General features: G+C 46.5%; 1 protein-coding gene across 1 annotated transcript in view; it reads right to left on the bottom strand.

Annotated features, from left to right (window-relative positions):
- cnmd (chondromodulin) overlaps positions 1–19,484 on the bottom strand; it is an 83,258-nt gene extending 63,774 nt beyond the window's left edge. The window contains exons 1-3 of the mRNA XM_063052810.1: positions 19,368–19,484; positions 18,683–18,820; positions 334–474 (exon numbers count right to left, since the gene is read on the bottom strand). Of these exons, the coding sequence (XP_062908880.1) occupies positions 334–474; positions 18,683–18,820; positions 19,368–19,439 (351 nt within the window). The 5' untranslated portion in view covers positions 19,440–19,484. The remainder of the gene's footprint in view (positions 1–333; positions 475–18,682; positions 18,821–19,367) is intronic.
- Positions 19,485–19,895: the final 411 nt, after the last annotated feature.

The following is a 19,895-nucleotide window of genomic DNA, read 5'->3' on the forward strand; positions in this document are numbered from 1 at the left end:
AAAGGGAATTTGGGAGTAGGACAGGTTTGGTAGGCTCAGTTCTTTTGACAATAAAATTCCATGGGCTCTTTGCACTCATTGGAGGAGATGGGAGAAAAAATCTAAAAGGCAACTTTTAGAGAGGAAAGAAACTGGAAGTTGAGTTCTGTATTTCAGAATTATCTTGTTTTTCTTTAGTGATTTGTTTTGGTGGGCAAGAGCAGGGATTTGGCAGAGTCAAATCCAATGAGGAATGGGTAAACAAGGTGCCATCCATGTCTATTCATATCTGCATTCTTAAAAGGTGTCAACTATGGAAACATTTCTTAAGATTTAATTCACAGTTTGACTTACAGTTTGAAAATCATGAATTTCCACTGCCTCTTCATTACCACTTCCAGTTCTGAAAGTCTCAAGGTTGTTTTCAGTGTCAATCTCCAGTGATGCATCCTTTACCTTTCCATTGATGCTCATGCTATAATGCATATTGTACACCTGCAATCAGAACAGTGGTGTTATTGGCAATCGGTCACTTTCCACGAATGGAACGTGCACTGCACATTCAACATCTGCTTAAAATGGCTGTGTATTTCTGCTTTGTATAAATATGACAAAGTAAGACAACTGATTCCTCTTTTAACAGAATAAAAATAGAAAATATTGGGAAAACTTAGGCAGATCAGGTACTATGTATGGAGAGATAAACAAAGTTAATTCTTTAGTTTCTTTTCAGCTAGAGTCGAGTGGAGGAGTGATATGGAATTTGTCAGTGTTGCTGTGAATAATAAAAGATGCTGAAAAGACAATGTGATAGGATTGCATTTAGAAAATTCCTAGTTTCCCAGATAACCAAACCAGTTCTGGTTCCAAATGCACGGGGCTATCTATTTTACTCTCTGCTCTCAAATGAGTTATCAGTTTTCAAATGTGCTAAAGATAAAACTCTATTATTTCCTGACTCACAGACTGTTCTTAAACTAGCTCCTAAGAGGTGCTTAAAAGCTAACTTGACTGATGATTAGGAAAGCCTTCCATTCTATCCATGCCTCGTTTGATTCTGTGAACAAATTGGACTATTTCTGTTTTCTGGAGAAGCAGAGGCTGGGTGGAGACATGATGGAAGTTCAGAAAATTGTGAGAGAATAGATAGGGGAGCCAGCTGGTATCTTTTTCCCAGTCTCAAAATGTCTAATTCTAGAGGTGAGAGGGTGTAAGTTCAAAGGAGATTGGTAGGTGCTTGGAATGTGCTTGTCAGGGGTGGCAGTCAAGGCATATAACATAGAGGCATTTAAAAAGCTCCAATGAATGTGCAGAGAATAGTGGGATATAGACATTGTGCAGGAAGGATTAGTTTAGATAAGCATCTAATTACTCATTTAATTAGTTTGGCTTAACATCATGGGCAAAAGGCCTGTTCCTGTGTTGTACTCTTCTATTCTATGTGCATGATTAAGCTCTATCTGTTAATCATCCCCCAGAGATACAGATGAGAACAGGTCCCTTAACCCAAGTGAATTTGTGATGACCATCAACCACACATTTATATTTCAATAACATTACTTAACTTTATGTTTCCCATATTCCCCCAAATCCTGCAGTTGACCACTTACCGACACACAAGGTGTATTTCTTTGAAATGTAGGAGGAAATCAGAACTCTCAGTGGAAACCCTTACAGTCACGGGAAGAACTTACAAGTCCACACAGTGAAGGTCAGATTGAACCTGGGTCTCTGGTACAGTAAGGCAGCTGTGCCATAGTGCTGCCCATGTTAGCAATCATCTGAAATCTGCGCCTTCATGAAAATTTAAAAAGGCTTACATTGCTATGTAATTTCAACTGCAAAGAAGAAAAAGCTAGCCATTTAACTGCTATACTAATGCAGAGGAATGAATGTTGTAAGACACCTATCTTGTATAAGGTATCACTTATCAAACATAAAGGTTATGTACACTTGAATACCTTTCCTTCTGTTAAGTGCCAGTTCAATGGCCTCATTTTTAATATATCATCAGTGTTGATGTGACATACATTCATGTAATTAATTGTTTTATTAGTGCTCTCTGTGAACCAACTGTTCTGATTCATTGCAGTGTATCTGCAACTATAATGTGTGCAAGTAAATGGTGGCAGATCTGTACAATTTTTCTGCTCATGTAGAAGACGGTGGCTTGGCTGCCTGCTTCCACTTCATCAAACTTCTCAGCGTGGAAGAATGAGTGTGTGGTATGACCCACTGAAACACTTCTAAACTTCATTGAGGAACACTGAAATGCAGACTTGATAAAGGAAAATATCACACACACTAAATGAATTATTGGCTCATTTTGAATGTGAAATAAATCATTCTGCATTATCATTGTTTCTTTGTTTCTCATATTGAAAAATATGTACTGAACAGTGTGACAAGAATACACATAGATTAAGATGTAGCTGTCTTGTGCTGGTACCAGTGGGAAGCAGTTGGTCTGCCACCTGTCTTTAGGAGAGAGAGAGATAAGGAAAACAATGGAGCAGCATTTGGAGATGTTAATGAAGGAAGGAGAGCTGTCAAGATCGGCTCCCCCTTTGAACCCTGAACTGTTTGAAGTGATGGACAGGCGATACCCCAGCAGGGGGATAAAAAGGGACAGGTTCGCTAAGGCAGGACACACACACGACACCCGAGGTAACAAGACCCTGGAAGCGGTGCGTCTCTCACAAGTCGGTGGGAAGTACTGGGCCATAAACGCACAGGGTGGAAAGGCACGATCGGCGGGAACCTGGTGTGTGTCCACCCTTGCCTGGGTGCCAGGTTCACCGCAGGGAAACGATCGTATCTGGAAACGGAGGGGTCACGGTCGGTGACCTCAGATGACATCACAAAGGACTCACCCGACAGCTGACTGAGAAGGTCTGTGTGGAAGCTGTGTTGAATATTCATTCGTTTTGCTCTCTCTCTCCTTCCCCGCACTGTCCATCGCCACGGCAGCGATTACTGTGAACTGAACTGAACTAAATTGAACTGAACTTTGTGTCACTTTGAAACTGGTCATTTACCCCTAGACAATGATAGAGCTTGATTGATCCTGTTATCTGAATTCTGTGTACATGTATGTTTATCATTGCTGAACTGTTGCATTCATTATCCTTTTGATTAGAGTACTGTGTTGCTTGTTTCTTTAATAAAACTTTCTTAGTTCTAGTAATCCAGACTCCAACTGAGTGATCCATTTCTGCTGGTTTGGCAACCCAGTTACGGGCTACGTAACAACAGCAATACAAATTTTTCAAAATGGCCAGGATAAATAAATTGGTCAGGCCTGCTGTTTTATTTTTAGACATTTGTTCAACATGAAGCTTTTCCTGTTACTAATGTAATTTCTTTTATAGCATTTTTTACAGGATTTAATGTGGCTCAAGTCTGACATTAGATGATGACAGCTGAGCAGTATTCCCCCCTTTCAGACTACTTTACAAAAAGAGAGACAAACGTTTCTGCTGTTTCCGGGGTAACAGTATGTCATCTTCCTCTAAGTCTGTTATCTGCTCTTTGGATTAGATTCTGATGACATAAATAAGCAAGAGCAAACTGGAAATCCATTTTGCATTTCTCCTGATTTTTTGTTTCTATGGCAGTTAAAATCAGATGGGTGATTTCAATCATTCACCTTTTTCTCTATCAGCCAAAGTCACAATCTATTTCTGCACATTATCAGGTATACATCTAATTGTGTCGGTCTATATTTTGCAGTTACATTTAATGTATTACTCTGGATTAATTCATTTTTAATTCAAAGTTAAAGGTTTATACACCTACATAAGATCACCCCTTGGATACCGTACTGAAAAGCCCAAGGTTATCCAATAATGCCTTACACTCAGACCCAAGAAATAAACAAAAAGAACTCATGGAGGAACTCAGCTGTTTTGATTTCTGGATGGAGTGTGGGAGGAAATGTTGGGATAGGTTTCCACTTCCTACAAAAGCAGGAGTGAGTGCCCGAGGAGTGATGAGTAGGGAGGAATGAGTAACGTAGGGAGTCCCAGAGAGAGAGGATCCTTAGGAAAACTGAAAGGGCTGGGGATGGGAGGATTTGACTGGAGGTATGATCACATTACAGCTGGTTCAAGATACAAGATTCAAGGTTGTTTAATCCCATTTCCTGCACCAAAGTGTAAGGAGAACAAAATAATTGTTTCTCTGGAGCTGATGTAGCACAATAAAAACACAAAAAGATAAAGATCACAATAATAATTTTAAAAAACACAATAGATATAAGTACATAAGATAGCTTATATACATAGATTGATTGTATGGCCATAAAGTGACACAAAGCTGTACATAAGGTGATTGGCAGGAAATAACAAAGTAGTGGTGGAGTTAACGGGTGGAGGTGTTGATCAGTCTTACTGCTTGGTGAAAGTATCTGTTTCTGAGTCTGGTGCTCCTAGTGTGGATGCCAGTGGATATGGTCTGGTGTCAGTGATGCATTGGGCAGTTTTGACTACCTGTTGTAGAGCTTTCCTGCCCACTGTTGTGCAGTTTCTGTACCAAACAGTGATGCAGCATGTGACGATGCTCTCCACTGCGCATCTGTAGAATGATGTGAGTAATAATTGCAAAGGGTCTTCAGTCTCCTCAGAAAGTAGAGGTGTTAGTCAGCCTTCTTGAGGAATGCTGTGTTAAATATGGAGGCTGATGGGAGGAAAGCTAAGGAGAAATGCGGATTTCTCCTTCCCTGACTGTGGGGAGGCAGAGTGAGTGTAGAGGTGCAGGAAATGGAGGAGTTCCTGGTATGGACTTCATCAACCAGGGTGTGTGTGTTGGGGGGAAGGGGACACATTTCCTGATAGTGGAGTTTCGGCTCCATCAACCAGAGTGGGGGTAAAGGGGAGATACTTCCTGAAAATGGAGGTCATGTCAGGCCTGCACGGTAGGCACCTCCGAGTCTCCACCCAGCTAACAGGAGTCACCTGCCACTCATTTCTTACACATCACCTGCAGCCTATTTAAACACAGCTTGCACCCTCAATCCTTGTTCACTCATTCGAACCAGCCAGCCTCAGCCAGTTACTCCTAGTCTTCAGTTACCTTGTTGTGAAATATCTGCTCTCTCTTATTTTGTGGCCCTTCATTGCAGTTTGTTAGTAAAGTTATTGCTCATTGGTTTATCGTCTCCATTGCAATGCATTTGGTTGAAGCCTCCTCTGCATTTCCTGACAATGCTTGCTTAAAGGAAGTCGGCCGTCAACATGAACCCACGATCCAGAAGCAGCAGGAAATCATTGACCATCTGCTCACCACTCTCAACCAACTCTCCATTTCAATACAGGAGCCCTGTGGCTGTATTGAGTTCCTCTGAGTTCTGGACTTTGGTTCCTGAATGCTTTGATGGATCCCCAACCCAATATTGCAACTTTCTGTCCTATTGTGTTTTACAGTTTGAGCTTCAGTCACCTCTGTGTTCTACGGACTCTGCCAAGATTGCCCTGGTCATCTCTCTTTTGACCACCATTTGCAACAGATGTGAGGTTTTCACCACTGAGATGCGTCGGGTTTTCAACCATCTGGGAAGAGGAAGGGAGGCAGTGTATCAGGTACTTCATCTGCATCAAGGCTCACACTTGGTGCTGGGCTACTCTATGGTATTCAAAAGCTTTGTCACGGAGTGCAGCTGGGATGCAGATGCGCTGTTGGCTCATTATCATCACGGCCTCTCGGAGCACTTGAAAAGCAAACTGCCTACCCGGGAGATGCCCACCAACCTTGAAAGCCTCATCACTCTGTCCTTCTGTATTGACAAGCATCTCATGGAACAACCCTCCAGGTCATCTGCTAGAACCCTAGTTCGATTCCAGAACTACTTCAGGCTGCACCATTAACACCTTCAAAACCCGTGTATTTAGGGAGAGCACCCTTAACCCCCCACCCCCCCACAAAGAGCGTAAGTGTCAGTAGAGGAGCAACTTGTGCACTTTCTGTGAAGCAGCTGATCACCAATGCATCAAATGCCCTGTATCCCAGAAAATAGCACCAGGTAGAGATGAGGGATCTTCTATCTGGTAAGCTCCCCTCCAGCCCCTTGTTCCAGCACCATAACCCAACTCACCACTCAGTCCGACTCCGCACCCCGAATACTCTAAATGCACAGGAGGCTCAGATGGATTCTGCCACAGCAGGCAACTTCCCGGACTGGACCCTGTGTATGCAGCTTGAACTCCTTACCAAGCCCATCTATTACCCCTTCTACATCATGGCCATTGATGGATATCCCTTGGGGTCTGGGATAGTCAGAACGCACACAAAGCCTATGCACATGTGCATTGGAGAGCACCGCAGGTCCATCTAATTTCTCCTGATTGACTCATCTAAAACTCCTCTCATCTTGGTTGACTCCTGCCTCTCCACTCATGACCTTACTTCACCTGGTCTTCTGGTTCACTGCTGAGTTGTGGACTCACATGCTACACCACCTGCCTGACTTCACCCTGTAATTCCATTGAGACAGAGAAGACTCTCAACCTCACCAACCTCCCACAGGACTTAGCCATCACCTTCAGTAAAACGGAAGCCAGCTCCCTGCCACCTCGCTGAACACATGAGTGTGCGATTGACATCCTCCTGGGAACACCTCCTGGAAGTCATCGTTCTCCCTCTCGCCTCCTGAGACACAAGCACGAATGACTACGTTGTGAAAGTGCTTCAATCCCACAAGGCGTTTTTCGACCATCCCGGTCCCCAGCTGGTGCAGGATTCTTCTTTGTCAAAACGAAAGATGGGGTCTTTGTCTCTGCATTGACTATTGTGAACTCAATAAAATTACCACTGAGAATCTCACCCCTTGATGGATAGTGCATTCAAAACACACTACAGCTTACAGCTCTTCACCAAACTGGATAATCCAACCTGATCTGCATCTGCCAGGGCGAAGAGTAGAAGATGGCATTTATAACACCCACTGGCCACTATGAATGTTTGGTGCTGCCTTTCAGACTTTCCAACAGTCCAATTGTTTTCTAAGCCTTCAGTCACAAGATCATCCAAGACATGTTACGCAGATGTGTGTTCATCTACCTTGACACCATCCTCATCGTCTCCAAGGACGCTTAACACATCTGCCATGTCCATTCAGTCCTTCAGCATCTCCTTGCAAACAAACTGTACTGCAAATGAGAAAAATGCCAGTTCCTTACCCCAGTCATTTCCTTCCTGGGTTATGTCTTTTCACCCACGGCATAACCGTGGACCGAGAAAGTCTGTACAGTCGTTAATTGCCCTGTTAATGCTCCCTCAAACAGCTACAGTTCTCCTTGGGATTTTCCAACTCCTGCCACCATTTTATCAGGAGCTATAGCCAAGTTACCGCTCCTCTCACCTCCCTCACCAAGTCATTACCTCACGGACAACCTGGTCTGTGCTGTGGACATGGTTTTGAGGAGCTTCAGAGACACTTCACTACCACTCCCATTCTTCACCCTCCAAAGCCCTCCAGACCTTTTGTGGTAAAGGTGGACCCATTTGACATGGGTACCAGCAAGGACCAGATGGGAAGACACACCTTTCTGCCTTCTTCTCACTCATGTTCAACTCTACACGGTGCCGTTATGGAGTAGGAGAAAGGGAGCTACTCACCATTAAGTGGGCCTTGGAGGAATAGAGACATTGGCTGATGGGAAACGCTGAGCCTTCCTGATCTGGACTGACCACCAGAGCCTCATATCCACTTAGCAGACCTCCCAACTCAACCCACATCAGGCTTTCTGGGCTCTCTTCTTCGAGCAATACAACTTCAGCATCCACCGACCCAGCTCCAGAACACTAAGGGGGATGCCCTGCCACTGCAGCTTAACTCAACTGAAATGGAGATCAACCCTCAGCCCACCATTCCATCTTCCCAGGTCCTCACTCTGATCATCTGGAATGTTGACAACCAGACTACCAGGCCCTACACCGCGAGCGTGCTCCAGCGGACACGCACACCTGACAATCATATGTGCGTGCTGGCGACTGTGCAGTGAGGCATTATGGAGCCTGAATTTTCTGCATCGCTGATTCTGGAGGCCCACCATAATCACAGATGTATGTCAGTTCATTACCGCCTGCCCTCAATGTGCCCAGTCCAATTCCTGCAGGCAGTGGCCCTCTGGACTCCTGCAGCCATTACCAGTGCTTTGATACCTGTGGTCCCACATCACCATGGATTTCATCACAGATTTGCCGCCTTCTGATGGGATCATGGTGATCATGATAGTCGTGGACCAGTTCTCCAAGTCGGCCCATGTGGTAACTCTGTTACCTGTCTGGACACACCCCTCTGCTGACTGCCCCTGTGGCTCCTCCCACAGAGTCCTGTATAAAGGTGTTCACCTTGCCCCTCCCCCTCAGTCCGGGGGCAGACACTCACTGTGGAGGTCGTATTGTACAGCGAATAAAAGCCTTTCAGTATTTTACCAAACCTCAGTCTTTTGGAGTAATTGAAGGTGCTTCAATTTTATTCGCTGTACGTTTTAAAACATGGAACAGGCCCTGAGACCAGAAAAATTAGACCTCGATCCGCAAACGCCTGACGCTGGAAACGCTTTTGAACTCTGGCTGGCCTGCTTCGAAGCGTATCTAGAGGAGATTAAAGCGACCGACCCCGTAGCGAAGCGCAGAGTTCTACTCTCCAGGGTCAGTCCACGGGTCTATTCGCTGATCAGAGACCAGCCGAACTACGACGGCGCGATGAACGCACTCAAAAGACAATACCTGCGGCTGATAAACAGCGTCTATGCTCGGCACTGTTTAGCGACACGGCAACAACGGTCCGGGGAATCGAGTGCTGAGTTTGTCCGGGCCCTACAGACACTCGTGCGGGCCTGCAATTGCCAGGAGCTGACAGCGGCGCAGCATGCAGAACTCCTAGTGAGAGACGCCTTCGTTACGGGGACCAGGTCAGTGTACATGCGCCAGCGGCTGCTGGAAAAAGCCGATCTTACCCTAATTTCGGCGATGGAGCTGGCTGATACGTTGGAGGCCGCTCTGCGTAACTCCAAGGCTCTCCAGGCACGTGATCCCCCGATGGCCTCGTGGGCGCCGCAGACCCCGCAACCTGCCGGCAAATCGACCTCGGCTGCCGCCAGTCGTGAGTCCGCGAAGTGCTACTTCGGAAACGCTGCCCGGCCCGACAAGCTACCTGCTCCAGCTGCGGAAAGAAGGGCCACTTCGCCCAGGTCTGTAAGTCAAAACTGCGAGCGGGATCGAGCAGCGCCGTGTGCGAGATGTGGGGGTCGCCATCTTCCCTGCACACTGCCACCACGTGCGAGACATGGGGGCCGCCATCTTCCCTGCCGCCATCTTCCCTGCACACCGCCACCATGTGCGAGACATGGGGGCGGCCATCTTGGTCGGCGCCACCTCCCACCACCTACGACCAACGGGTGCTCACGGGGCACCCCACCACGCCGGACCAAGACAGCGACCCCACCCTGGCTTCCGTGACCCTCGACCAAAGCGCTCCCTACCAGCTCGCAAGGTCAATGATGGACATCCTGGTGGAGGGGCACAGGACAAGCTGCCTGTTTGACACAGGCAGCACGGAGAGTTTTATCCACCCGGCCACGGTGCAGCATTGTGGACTCATGATACGGCCGGTAAGTCGGAGGGTCACCATGGCTTCCAGGTCGCATACAACAGACATCCGGGGGGTCGGGGGGTTGTGTAGCGACACTAGTGGTGCAGGGCACAGAATATCGGGACTTTACGTTACTGGTCATGTCTCAACTGTGTGCCCCTGTGCTGTTGGGGTTGGACTTCCAGAGCCACCTGAAAAGCGTGACAATGAAGTATGATGGGCCCCTCCCGCCAATTACTGTCATAAATCCCCTGTTTTGTAGAGATATGTCACGTACCCCGCTACTGACCACACACACACACCGACCCGCGCATCCCACCCAACATCATGCCAACTGCCACACTACCGACACCACTTGCGGCCTCTCCACCCTCAGGATCCCTCCCCCACCGCTGTTCACCAACCTGACCCCCGACTGTAAACCTGTGGCAACTAAAAGCAGGAGGTACAGCGCGGGGGACAGAGCTTTCATTAAGTCGGAGGTGCAGCGGCTGCTCAGGGAGGGGGTCATTGAGGCAAGCACAAGTCCTTGGAGGGCGCAGGTGGTGGTTGTTCGGAATAGGGAGAAGAATAGGATGGTCATGGACTATAGCCAGACCATCAATAGGTTCACGCAGCTCGACGCGTACCCTCTACCCCGCATCGCGGATATGGTCAATCAGATAGCACAGTACCAGGTGTACTCGACCATAGACCTAAAATCTGCTTACCATCAGCTCCCCATCCGCCAGGAGGACCGCACTTACACCGCCTTCGAGGCGGATGGCAGACTTTATCAATTCCTGCGCATCCCCTTTGGTGTCACGAATGGTGTATCTGTCTTCCAGAGGGCAATGGACCGGATGGTGGACCAGTGCCAACTGAAGGCCACGTTCCCATATCTGGATGACATCACCATCTGCGGTCACGGCCAGCAGGATCACAACAACAACCTCCAAAAATTTCTCCAAGCGGCCAAATCTTTCAACCTCACCTATAACAAGGACAAGTGTGTATTTGGGACCACCCGACTTGCTATCCTTGGGTGTGTCATGGAGAATGGAGTCATTGGCCCTGACCCCGACCGTATGCGCCCCTTGTTGGAACTCCCTCTACCCAATACCCTCAGAGCCCTCAAAAGGTGCCTGGGCTTCTTTTCATATTACGCCCAATGGGTCTCTAACTATGCAGACAAGGCCCGCCCCCTGGTCAAGTCCACCACATTCCCCCTCTCTGCCGAGGCCCACGCGGCCTTCAACGGCATAAAAGGGGACATTGCCAAAGCAGCAATGCATGCGGTGGATGAGGCCATTCCCTACCAAGTAGAGAGTGACGCCTCCGACTTTGCGCTGGCTGCTACCCTCAACCAGGTGGGAAGACCAATGGCGTTCTTCTCCTGTACCCTTCAAGGCCCTGAAATTTGGCACCCTGTGGTAGAGAAAGAGGCCCAGGCCATAGTGGAAGCTATAAGGCACTGGAGGCACTAACTTGCCGGCAAAAGGTTCACCCTGCTAACTGACCAGCGCTCAGTCGCATTCATGTTTAATAATCAGCAGCGGAGCAAAATCAAAAATGATAAAATTCTGAGGTGGAGAATCGAACTCTCCACCTACAACTATGACATCATGTACAGGCCTGGGAAGCTCAACGAGCCCTCCGATGCCCTATCCCGGGGAACATGCGCCAGCAGGCAGATCGACCAGCTATACGCCCTACATGTAGACCTTTGCCACCGGGAGTCACCGAGCTTTTCCACTTCGTGAAAGCCCGGAACCTGCCTTACTCCCTTGAGGAGATCAGGATGATGACCAGGGACTGCCAAGTCTGCACAGAGTGCAAACTGCACTTCTACCGACCCGAAAAGGCACCACTCATCAAGGCCACCCGCCCCTTTGAGCGACTGAGTGTTGACTTTAAGGGCCCCCTTCCCTCCACCGACCGCAATGTGTACTTTCTTAATGTAATTGGCGAGTACTCGCGGTTCCCCTTCGCCATCCCCTGCCCCGACACCACTACCATGTCAGTTATAAAAGCCCTGCACAAGCTCTTCACTCTGTTCGGATACCCATGCTATATCCACAGTGACAGAGGGTCCTCGTTTATGAGTGACGAGCTGCGCCGATATCTACTGGCTAGGGGAATTGCAACCAGTAGGACCACGAGCTATAATCCCCGGGGGAATGGACAGGTAGAGAAGGAGAATGGCACAGTGTGGAAAACCACACTCTTAGCCCTCAGGTCAAAGGGACTGCCAGTCTCCTGCTGGCAGGAGGTCCTTCCCGAGGCACTCCACTCCATCCGCTCCCTGTTATGCACAGCCACCAATGCCACCCCTCATGAGCGGCTCTTTTCTTTTCCCAGAAAATCGACCACTGGAACCACCCTACCATCTTGGCTGACGTCCCCGGGGCCAGTGCTGCTCCGGAAACATGCGAGGAGCAATAAATACTCCCCGATAGTCGAGAGGGTTCACTTACTTCATGTGAACCCCCAGTATGCCTACGTGGTTTTACCTGATGGGCGGGAGGACACGGTCTCCATCCGCGACCTGGCGCCCGCAGGAGCACCGGGCCCCTACCCTGAACACTCCGTGGTGACTATTGACCCCATCCCCACCAATGTATGTACCTACGAGACACCGTGCACCCCAAACCCTATACAGACACCACACAACACTCCCACACCGGGCACGACACACACGCACGAGGGATTAACAACGCCTAACGTGCTGGTACCTCAAGTCAGGCCGGAGCCAGCACAACCGCCATCGCCGGTGCCACGTAGATCACAGAGACGGACTCAACCGCCTGATAGACTTAACCTGTAAATATACTTGTAAATATTGTCAGTCACTTCACCCCACGGGACTCTTTTTAAAAAAAGGAGGGGTGAATGTGGTAAACCATGTATATATGTTGTAACTCGGTTACCTGTCTGGACACACCCCTCTGCTGACTGCCCCTGTGGCTCCTCCCACAGAGTCCTGTATAAAGGTGTTCGCCTTGCCCCTCCCCCTCAGTCCGGGGGCAGACACTCACTGTGGAGGTCGTATTGTACAGCGAATAAAAGCCTTTCAGTATTTTACCAAACCTCAGTCTTTTGGAGTAATTGAAGGTGCTTCAGCCCACTTCATGGTGCTACCCAAGCCTGCGTCAATCGCTGGGACGGTGGACCCAGTTCTTCAGCAAGTACATAGTTTGCCTCCACGACATTGTGACAGACCACGGCCCACAGCTCATCTCCTGCTTCCAGTGAGCCTTCTGTTCTCTCCTCTGCACCTCAGTGAGTTTGTTCTCTGGTTATCATCTGCAGAGCAATGGTTAGTCCAAAAGAGCCAGACAGTAAGTTGAGATGTTTCTGTATGCTTCACCACCTCAAACTCTTCCACACGGAAGGATTTGCTCTGGCTAAATGGTTCAACCTCCGCCGATCTCCTCTACCACAGATATGTCACCATTTGAAGTACATCAGAGCTACCAACCTCCATTATTCCCATGGAGGAGGTCCCGTTCACCAGGGTCTTGGCTGACCGATACCAAATGCTTGGAAAAGTACAAGGAAGATCACCTTAGCTGCCGACTATGCCTAACTGTCGGTGGTGCCCAGCCAGACTATTCTGGCCTGAGGACCATGACTCAATGTCCATCCATGATCAGTCCTTGTGCAGCAACTGCCATAAGCTCTGTATCCAGTTCATTGATCTCTTTAAGATTACCAGTCAGATCAACCCAGCCGCTTACTGCTGCCAGCTGCCATCATCCCTCAGGATCACACCTACCTTCCATGTGTCCTGCCTTAAGCATTGTCCATGGACTACTCAGCCTATCTGAGCCCTCACCACTGAAACTAAGAGTGGTGGAAAGTACATGGTTCACTGGCTGACAGATTCACATTGTGTTCGACAGTGTGGACAGTTCCTGGTTGACTGAGAAGGGCTGAGCCCGGAGGATTGGGTGCCTTCTGGATTCATCTTGGATCCATCACTCATCACAGGACCCATCTGGTTTGTCCTGGGCTATCAGGTACTGGCTGTAGGAGGGGGGAGCTGGGGGGGGGGTCCTGTCATACCTTCATAAGCAGGCACTTCTTAGTCTCCACCCAGCTAAAAGGAATCATCAGCCACTCATTTCCCACTAATCCCCTGCAGCCTATTTAAACCCGCTTCTCATCCTCCCTCCTTGTTCGCTCTTTGAACTAGCCAGCCTCAACCAGTTGCTCCTAGCCTTCAGTAAGTATCCATTCTCCCTTATTCTGTGGCCCCTCATGGCTTGTTATTTTGCAGTTTATTATTAAAATTATCACTCACCGTTCAGTCATCTCCTCTGCTCTGTGTTTGGATCAACCCTCTTCTACATTTCCTGATGGGTTACCTCAGATGTCCTAGAGTGAAAGTGTCGTCTTGAGGACAGATGTAGTGCAGACAGAGAAAGTGAACAAAAGGACTGATATCCTTATTAGTGACAGGATGGGAGGAGATATAGTTGAGGTAGCTGAAGGAGTCAATGCGTTTGCAGTAAATGTTAGTGGATATTTTGTCTTCTGAAATGGAAGCAGAAAGATTAAGAAAGGGAGAGAAGTGTCAGATATAGTCTAAGTGCATTGGAATGCAGGATGGAAATCAGCAGTGATATTGATGCAATTAAGAAGTTCTGCTCAGGTGCAGGAGGCAGAGCCAATTAAGTCAGCGAGTAGTGGAGAAAGGGCTGGTGAACGATGCCAGAGTTGGTTTGGAAAAAACCCACTCCACATAGCCAAAGAAAAGGCAGGCGAAAATGGGTCCATGTGAATGGCTATGCCTATAATTTTCATTTATAGAAAGTGAGAGGAATCAAAAGAGAAGTTGTGAAGGGTAGTGTTAGTTCAAGGGAACTGATTGAATCTATGCTCTAGGAAGAAATATAGATCCGAAGGCAATCCTGATGGAAATTTGAGCAATACAGGGACTGGACATCCATGGTAAAGATGAAGCAGCTGAATAGAAGTGGTTAAAATGGTGGAGAGCAAGTGAATTGCCCTGGATGTAGGGGGACAATAGGAGGACGTGAATTCAACAAGGCAAAAGCAGGCTGGAACAATGCGCCTACCAAGGCAGTCCTGTTTATGAATCCTGAACAGGTGACAGAAATGGGCAGTATGGAATTGGGAAACTAACAGGTTGGAGGCTGTGAATGGGAGATATCTGGAAGTGATGAGATCTGTGATGGTATTGGAGACAGTGGCATGATGATCACTAGTGCAGTCATAGTCCAGGGGTACGTATGAGGAAGTATCTGAGAATTACCAAGGATTTTTGCCAGATTATAACAACACCACCCTTGCCTGCGGGTTTAACAACAAGTTTGAAATTGTGCAGAGTGACTGGAGAGTTGTGCATTCAGAGGGGTGAAGTTAGAGTAGGTGAGAGGAATGGAGAAATCAAGATGATTGATCACATCAGCAGTTGGAGATCTAAAGAGAGGGTAAAAAGTCAGGGGTGTATAAGAGGAGGACGGGTGCTGGAGAAAGGAGAGAGGGCAATCAGAGGGTGTACAAAATACTTGGCAAAGGGATAGACACAGAGCTGGATGCAATGGAAGAAGAACTTGACATCATGATGGGTCTACTGCTCATACAGAGAGACTAACCCTCTTGTTGGTACATCCTTCACCGAGAGAATCTACTCTGCTATGCTGATCAGAGTTGCAGCAATATTCAAGATTCACCGGATTCAGTTACGCCAAGGTTGCACCTTTAACCCTCCAGCTGAGAATCTAGCATTTGGTTGTGCAGTTCAAACGCTTTTTCACTCTTTCAATGACTGTTGAAGCCACTAATATTTCATGTTCTTTTTCCATTTCAACCCTACTAATTTTGATATGCAGTAACTGTGCTTTTTCTTTCTTCTCCTATTTTGCATTTTCTTTCCCCATTAATTCATTCACATTAGCTTGTCCGCCTCAATTTTTGGACTGGTCTCCTCTGATGGTCATAGATCCTCCAGATTTCATATTATCTGGCCGCTCAAGTTCTGAATCCAGATCATTTACACAAATTAGGAACAGAACGACCACAGCATTGATCTGCTGATATCATTCTCGGAAACCAGTTTCCTCCTTTGTTTCAACTTAATTAAATGTATTCATTGTTACTGTTCCTTCAGCTTGTTCTTTATACTAAGAATCAACAGAACTTTGAGTGTAATTAATTGTGTGGAATCCCATGCAAAGCCCTTTGAGAGGAACAGTGCACAGAGACTTAACAACGTTCACAAGAATGATAGCTTCAAAAGCCCAAGGAAGTCAGTCAGACAAAATCTAGATTTATCATTGTCAAGGAGCTTAGACCTCAACAGTGTATTTCTGATTATCAATACCATTTTTTTTGGCATGGGATAGTCGTTAAATTGCTCGTTAAATTCCATGATCATTTATAACATCTGTGGAAAATTTATATGATTTTCAGTCTTCCAATGGTTTCAAAATGCACAGCTCCAGTGATGACATGGTGACACCTGTCCCAAGAAATGGACCCTTTGTTGTCTTCACAACCTGGAATCCACTTGATATGGTCTCAATAACCTCCTGATGCAAGATGTCAGGGCCCAATGTAACCCAAAGATTGACAGGAATTGGCAATATCCCAGGGACAAGATATCTAGGGACCCTTTTGTCCACAGTCCAATATCCTTATCCTGAGTCTAGGTCCAAGTCCATATCCAACGCTTGACCCAGGTGTAGTGTCATCATCTTTGACCATAAAACTGACATAGTAGAAGTGGATTATGGTCTGTTACGAGTAACTGAGATAAACGTCTTTTCCAGCAAGGTGAAAAGAGATATTGGAGAAGTAGTGAGTGGGCCAATGAGAGGGCAGTGATTGAAGCAACAAGATGGCAGCTCAGTGGGGAGGTAGTGAAGCAGTGGTGAGGGTATCAAGCAGTAGAACATAGAACTGTCAGGAGTTACTGAGAGGATCAATGAAACAGAATTGAGGGAATGATGTGATGCGGGGAAGCAATGAGAACTATGGCATTTGTGCCTTTAGACTTGCCTGAAATTATCAGTACTGTATCTGGTTATGCACAGTTGAAATAAAGCCAATTCTCATGAGTGATTCTCACTGGTGGTTTGGTGGAACTCCCCACCAAAAAAATGTGCGTACAACATCTCCCGCCTAACAGTTATTAGTGCTCTCAAATCCTTCAGTGCTGCCTGATTAATACTGTATGGCTCAGAAAATTTATTTATTTTCAGCTAATGAACCTGACTAGAATTTCCATCTCATCTGTAATAAATCCTTAAGGATTAAATTGGATAGTGTTGGAAAACAAGGAAGGGGATCACAATGCATCATTAACCTATGCCTGCTGGGTCTTTTACAAGCTGTACACCAAATCTGTGATACCTTATCATTTTACTGTATTATTCAGCGGCAAACCAATTCTAACCTACTGAATGCCCATCCTAATGCCACCTCCCACCAAATGCTGTACACAGATGTTGATCACACACATTCATACCACTTAATCCTCAATAGCCTCAAGTAGTTAGACCTAACTGTCAAAATACCAACCACACTCTTACACTGGTCCAAATCTCACAGCTCCCAGGTGCATCATCCAAACAGATTGCAGAAATGTGATTGAAGATCTCCTCCCTCTTGCAAGATAAGGTGGGGTCAGCGGCAACCACCTGTGCAGGGCTGGAAAGGTGGACAGTAGTCCAAGCGGAATCTCTGGAGACCTACGGTCAATGTTTTACAAACAGCTTCTCCCTCCATTTATTTCAGTAATGTATAATATTTTTTATGTTTCGAACTGTACTGCCGTGCAAAACAACAAACGTCATGACATTTGTTAGTGATAATAAATTTGATTGTGATTCAGTAATCACTGTGAAATCTTGTTGAAGTAATTACACTTTAATCTGAGGGGAAAGGAAAGGAAAGGAGTGGATATAGAATAAAGAAACTGGACGGAAAGTTTGAATCTGGGCTGAGGACAATGACATGGGATTGATTTTTAGCAGGGTGACTCACTGAGTGAACACCTCAACACCACAGTACTTTGGCAGACGGATTAGTGTTCAGCAGCCAGTAGGCAGCCACTTTTTTCGTTTTTCCATTTCCAGCTGCTTTACTTTCCAGCAGAAATGGGAAGGAAACATTTGGAAATGAGCCTCTTGTTTCGGACAAAATCCCAAAACCTCCATTTCCAGCTCCTTATCTTTCTAGATCCTGTCTCTTGCTGTGCAAAAGGGACAGACATACAGAATATGCAGTTTAGTTTAATATATTTTGCCAATAATAGCCTGGAAAAGAGCAGCATTCAAGAATGACCAACTTTTCATTCATTGAAAATTCCTGTCTGGCAGATTCCTTCCGCGGGGCCAACAGAACAGCCCCTCTGATCTGTGGAATTCCACGACATAAGAAGGGCCTTGTCCTAAACCTGGATTCCTCTCTAGAAAAAACGGCAGCCTTGGCTCCAAAGAGACTGTTCAGTAGCTGGTGAAAATCCACATATACTTTTAATGACCAGCACTGCTGGCAGAATGGGGGTTGTTTAAGGATAGGACGGCAAGGGGAAGACTGGGCTGAGAAGGGGGAAATGCAAAAACAGCCAATCTGGAAAGTTGGTTTTGGTTTCTTCAAAACTTCACCTAACTTTTAGTTACAAATGAGAGAGGCCAGAGTCTTCCCTTCACCACCGTTTCAACATCCACTGGGTATAAAAGAAAATATTTTCCCGTTCCCATCACTGCATATTACCATATAGCTGTGTCAAAAGTTGATTGACATTCTTTATGAGGGCTCATCTCCTGTCGGGATTATTGCTAAAACATTTAACCGTTCACTTTATTCTGCAAAAGTAAAAGGGTTTAAGACGATATAAGTGGGACCCTGACCGGTACTGTACAACAGTGCGAAGGGAAGCGACCATCGTGGCTCGGCCGGCGGTGATCGAAATACAGAGTGACGCCACACACCAGCCGACCCTGGTGCCGCCAAGAGACCATCGGAGCTTCACACAGCTGGTCGCCGGCTTTGCACCTCTACGTTTTGAACAAATCCCCCGTCTACTTCACCCTTTCCGATTGGAAGGAGTGCAGGGGCTAATAATTTCATAAATATCGGTGTTCCATTGCTTACATTTTTGTCATTGACCTTCCAGAAGTAAAAAGCTCCAATCGCTCCGAGGACCAGGAGGGCAGAGCCGCTGATGAGAATCACGGCGCCGATCTTCAACAGGCGGCCGCTGCTCGAGGGTTTGACGGCCACGGTGTAAGCCTTGAACAGGGACAGAAATGAATTCTTAAACGGCAGTAACTTCAAATTAGAAACTCGAGCAAACACGCCGGCACCGCTACTGATTACTGATTACTGTACGCTCACAGCGGGGACACAAATTTAACTTTGACAAAACAGTTTTCAATGAAATTCTGCCATCAGAAATGAATAACTTATGAAACTTTTCCCCATAACCTAAATTGTAACAAATACTGCGCAATTCAGTAAAACCTGTCCGGCAAAACAATGGGTTCGTTATCCCGGCACCTATTACAACTTCTGAACTTCAGTTACCACTTCATTCCAATACGCTGAAATCTTTTTGCAAGATTTTTAAAGTATACAGCTTCTTGTAATATAAAGAGGCGGAAATGTTTTGCAATTATTTGTAATCTATTTCATATTATCAAAGAAACCCTTAAAATTTACACATTTCGTCTCGCTTAACTAACATTTGAAACTTAGTTTGGAAATAGGTCTAAACATTATGTAAATATACCAGGGACGGAGGCACTGAAGACATTTTATCCCTCTCCTATGTACTTACAGGCGGCAGGCATTGCTCCACGTCAGCTGGCCCTGCCAAAGCTATGGGCACTTTTTCTGAAGTTTCTGCCATGGTGTCTGTGCTACACTGACCCTCAGCGTCCGTTGATAATCTCAGTCCCCGCCGCAGCAGGCAGCAACGTGTTCTGAATATCAAATAACTTCTGCCTGCCCCCCGCTGCTCCCTCTAATTCACACACACACCTCTCATATTTCCCTTTACGTCATTTCCAACCGGAAAAACTCATTGGTTAGGAATATGATGAGTAGATTTTATTCTGACTAAGTACCTTAAGAAAGTTTAACGAAAATATGTACGATAAATCAACATATAGAATGCCACACCTAATATGTCCTTTTATGATCTTCCGGAATAGAAATATCAAAAATGAAGTAATTAACATAGTAACGTGTGAATTTGATGCTGAAATGTTGAATTAAGTATGTCCTTTTAGCTGACATTGCTTTATAATGTGGTTTGGTAGAGATAAAATATACCAATAATTAATGACAGTTTATTCATTAGAAC

Source organism: Mobula hypostoma, chromosome 7 (assembly GCF_963921235.1).
Source record: "Mobula hypostoma chromosome 7, sMobHyp1.1, whole genome shotgun sequence".
Lineage (NCBI taxonomy): Eukaryota > Metazoa > Chordata > Chondrichthyes > Myliobatiformes > Myliobatidae > Mobula > Mobula hypostoma.